This window comes from Cephus cinctus, unplaced genomic scaffold (genome assembly GCF_000341935.2).
Source record: "Cephus cinctus unplaced genomic scaffold, Ccin1 Ccin1_scaffold0690, whole genome shotgun sequence".
In the NCBI taxonomy this organism is placed as follows: domain Eukaryota; kingdom Metazoa; phylum Arthropoda; class Insecta; order Hymenoptera; family Cephidae; genus Cephus; species Cephus cinctus.
The window spans coordinates 991,331-994,454 of record NW_014333313.1 but is presented as its reverse complement, the minus strand read 5'-3'; the positions used below and the strand labels follow the sequence as shown (position 1 = coordinate 994,454).

Below are 3,124 nucleotides of genomic sequence, written 5' to 3'. Positions count from 1 at the left end.
GGGGGGGGGGGGGGGGGGGGGTGGATAAAGGACGACAGAGAGAAGCTCTGGGTGAATCGTCGGTGAAAGAGAGAAAGAGAAAAAAAAAAGAGTAGTACCCAAGAAGACGGAAAGAAGGGAGATGGATGCCAAGGAGCTTGAGAGATATAGGGGGAAAAAAAAAGCGCGAGACGAAGAAGAAAGAAAAGAGAGAACAAAGGAAAAAGGACGAAAGAAATGGTGTTTGTTCGATCCGTCGATTTGCTCGCCAAGCCGGGCCCGAGATGTGTGCCGCGTGTATATTTGCTTCTACTTTGCCTTCTCTCTCCGACGCGCACTAACCTGTGCGGGTATTACGACATAACCGAATCCAGAGTTACGCTGGCATCCTCCTAGCGCCGTTTGTGTTTGTACTGCTTGACACTCGTTTGTTATTATTATCGTTATATTATCGTTATATTTATTATTGACACATATAAATCCGGTTCTATGGAAACTGTCTTGCGCGCACCGAGCCACTCTGCTTGCCTACGTCGTCAATTGCTTCACGACGCTAATAAGAAAAAAAAAAAAAAAAAAAAAAAAAAATTTTTTCCAAAAAAAAAATAATAAAAAATTAAAAAAAAAAACTGCAAAAAAAAAAAAAAAAAAAAAAAAAAAAAAAAAATTATTTCCCTATTATTGACTCACGAAGGCCTTTTCCGCCCGACGTTCCATCTCTCTCGTTCTTATTTACTCTGTCTTGTGCATATGGCTTCCTCTTTGTCTCTTCCTCCCTCCGCTCCGCACTACACTCCGCTCTTACTTATTTCTATCACTCTCTCTCTCTCTCTCTCTCTCTCTCACTCTCACTCTCTCTCTCTCTCTCTTTAACTAATAACGAATCCCCGAATCTCTCGATCGGCGGCACTCGTAAACTTCGAGAACGGAGATGGAGAACCGGATGGAAAAGGCCATATCGGTAGAGACACTCGTTTCCGGTGGTGTGTTGCGCCCATGGAAGTAGCCGTATTTTGTTACTCGTGTCCTGCCGAGCTTAAATGGGGTATGTGTGTTAGTGTGCCTAGGCGTATAACCTCTGCTAGGGGATTCCATGTTAATAACGGGACTCATTCGCCCGAGCTGCCGATCTCTAAAGACCTTTGAAACTTGTCTCGATCGCAGATGATACTTTTTTTTTTTTAAATATTTCTTTTTTTACTATGGTTCGCTCAAGACGCGCCAGAGTATCTTGAACACCGTTCACATGGATCAGCAGGACGTCACGGTGACTCGTTCGATTCACGATTGAAACAAGGGGGGGTAGGCACCTGGTCGATGCGATTAATTATTATTATTATTTCTGGTGCGATCATAAGCATTAATATTGAATGCAGCGCGAAGGATCTATCGATCGTGAATCGACGGGGTCTCGTCGGAAGCCACTCCGCTTCGGAGCAGCTTCCGACCGTTGCTCCAACGTGACGTGGAATATCGGTGCTGATTCATTGGGGTGTGTGAAAAATATGTAAATTAACGAAGAAAAAAAAAAAGAAAGAATAAAATTCGCATACGCGTTCTCAGTCGCTACATAACAAAACTGCTAGCAGTCGATAACTATCCGTGGTGCGCACTAACAAGAACCCTCGCTTACCGGCACGGTATTCTCTTTCTGTCCGTGACATTGGCAGGCCTGTCGAAAGGTGTCGGGTTCATCCGGTTCGATCAACGGGTCGAGGCTGAGCGCGCCATCCAGGAACTGAACGGGACCATTCCAAAGGGTTCGTCCGAACCGATCACAGTCAAGTTCGCAAACAACCCGAGCAACAACAACAAGGCGATACCGCCGTTGGCCGCCTACCTTGCTCCGCAGGCCACACGTCGATTTGGCGGCCCGATCCACCATCCAACCGGCCGCTTCAGGTACATTCCACTGTCGCCACTATCCAGGTACCTACTACACGCCTCTACTCGGCTCTACCCAAACTTCTCTCACGTGCCGGATCGATGATCGTGCTCGCCTTTTATCGCCCCTTGGCACCATCCGTCCTGACTTATCCTGACCCCCCTTCGAACTCTGCCTCTGCCCCACCCCACCACCATTTACATTTTTACATCCATCCAAGCCGTCCGTCCCTCGGGCACTGGGGGGGTCCAAGGACCCCCGCCTAGTCCAGTTCCGTCATTCATCCGCAATTACGATCATCCTTCTTTCTCCCTTGGTCCACTCTGTTATCTTTCTGTCTCCGTGCGATTACCTGGTTTATCATCCCCTTTGTCTGTATGTGTTTTGTAATTGTTCCCACGTGTCTGTTTTTTTTATGGGTGGGGGGGGGGGGTGTATTTCCCCATTACTGTGTCCCTATCAGTTATCCGTAGATGTCGTTACGGGAATTTATTTTTCTCTCTTTTAATTGTCATCTGCCGTTACCAATACCGGTGTGTGTCCTATTTTGAGCTTTTCTCGGTGGTACAGCGTAATCTTTGTCTCTCTCTCTCTCTCTCTCTTTGAATGCTCGCACGATCACTCGAGTACCCCCTAGGTCGATGAACCTCTTGCGGGTAGGTATAGCCAAGGTGCTCTCCAGGACTCCGGCGACGATATCGCTCTGGAAGGTGCGCTTGGCCAGCCAGGCTGTACTCTGAGTACCTTCTTCCGGATCCTCTTCGCACTTTGGCTACCGTCCTACTCGCGTCAACCGGAAGCGACCTGGAAGAAAGAGAGAGAGAGAGAGAGAGAGAGAGAGAGAGAGAGAGAGGAGTCTCGCGAGACTCGTTTGCGATTATCCCGAGGATAGCTCTAGCCTATGTATTTATAAGCTACGGAGGTACAGATTGAAGCTTTTTTCCATACTGTTTATTTTTTTTTTTTTTTTTTTTCGCTAGTACCTTTGCTGTACGAAGGGATGTCATATGTGTATATATTAAGGGACGTCATATACGTATATATGCTTTTTGTCTAATTCTCAAAAACTAGCTTAGTCTGTACTTCTGCTGAGCTCGCATGTAACCCAAATCGCCTCGCTACTTTATCGGCCTTTAAGTCTGCACTTGTGATTTATGTATTTTCCTCGCGGTAAGGTTCATCATCCGTCGTCGACAATCAATATTAACCTAACCTCTCTTTTTTCGTGAAAGTGTCTCCGAGCGATGGAAGAGGGGGGGG

The 3,124-nt window shown here is 46.9% G+C and overlaps 1 protein-coding gene across 25 annotated transcripts in view; it reads left to right on the top strand.

Moving 5' to 3' along the window:
- LOC107269873 (ELAV-like protein 1) overlaps window positions 1-3,124 on the top strand; it is a 37,093-nt gene that overhangs the window by 26,841 nt on the left and 7,128 nt on the right. For 19 of the 25 annotated variants that reach the window (XM_025087192.1, XM_025087195.1, XM_025087194.1 and 16 more), the window contains one exon: window positions 1,650-1,908. In XM_025087192.1, coding sequence (XP_024942960.1) covers window positions 1,650-1,908 — 259 coding nt within the window. The remainder of the gene's footprint in view (window positions 1-1,649; window positions 1,909-3,124) is intronic. The other 6 variants (XM_025087201.1, XM_015744243.2, XM_025087206.1 and 3 more) reach the window with 2 other exon arrangements.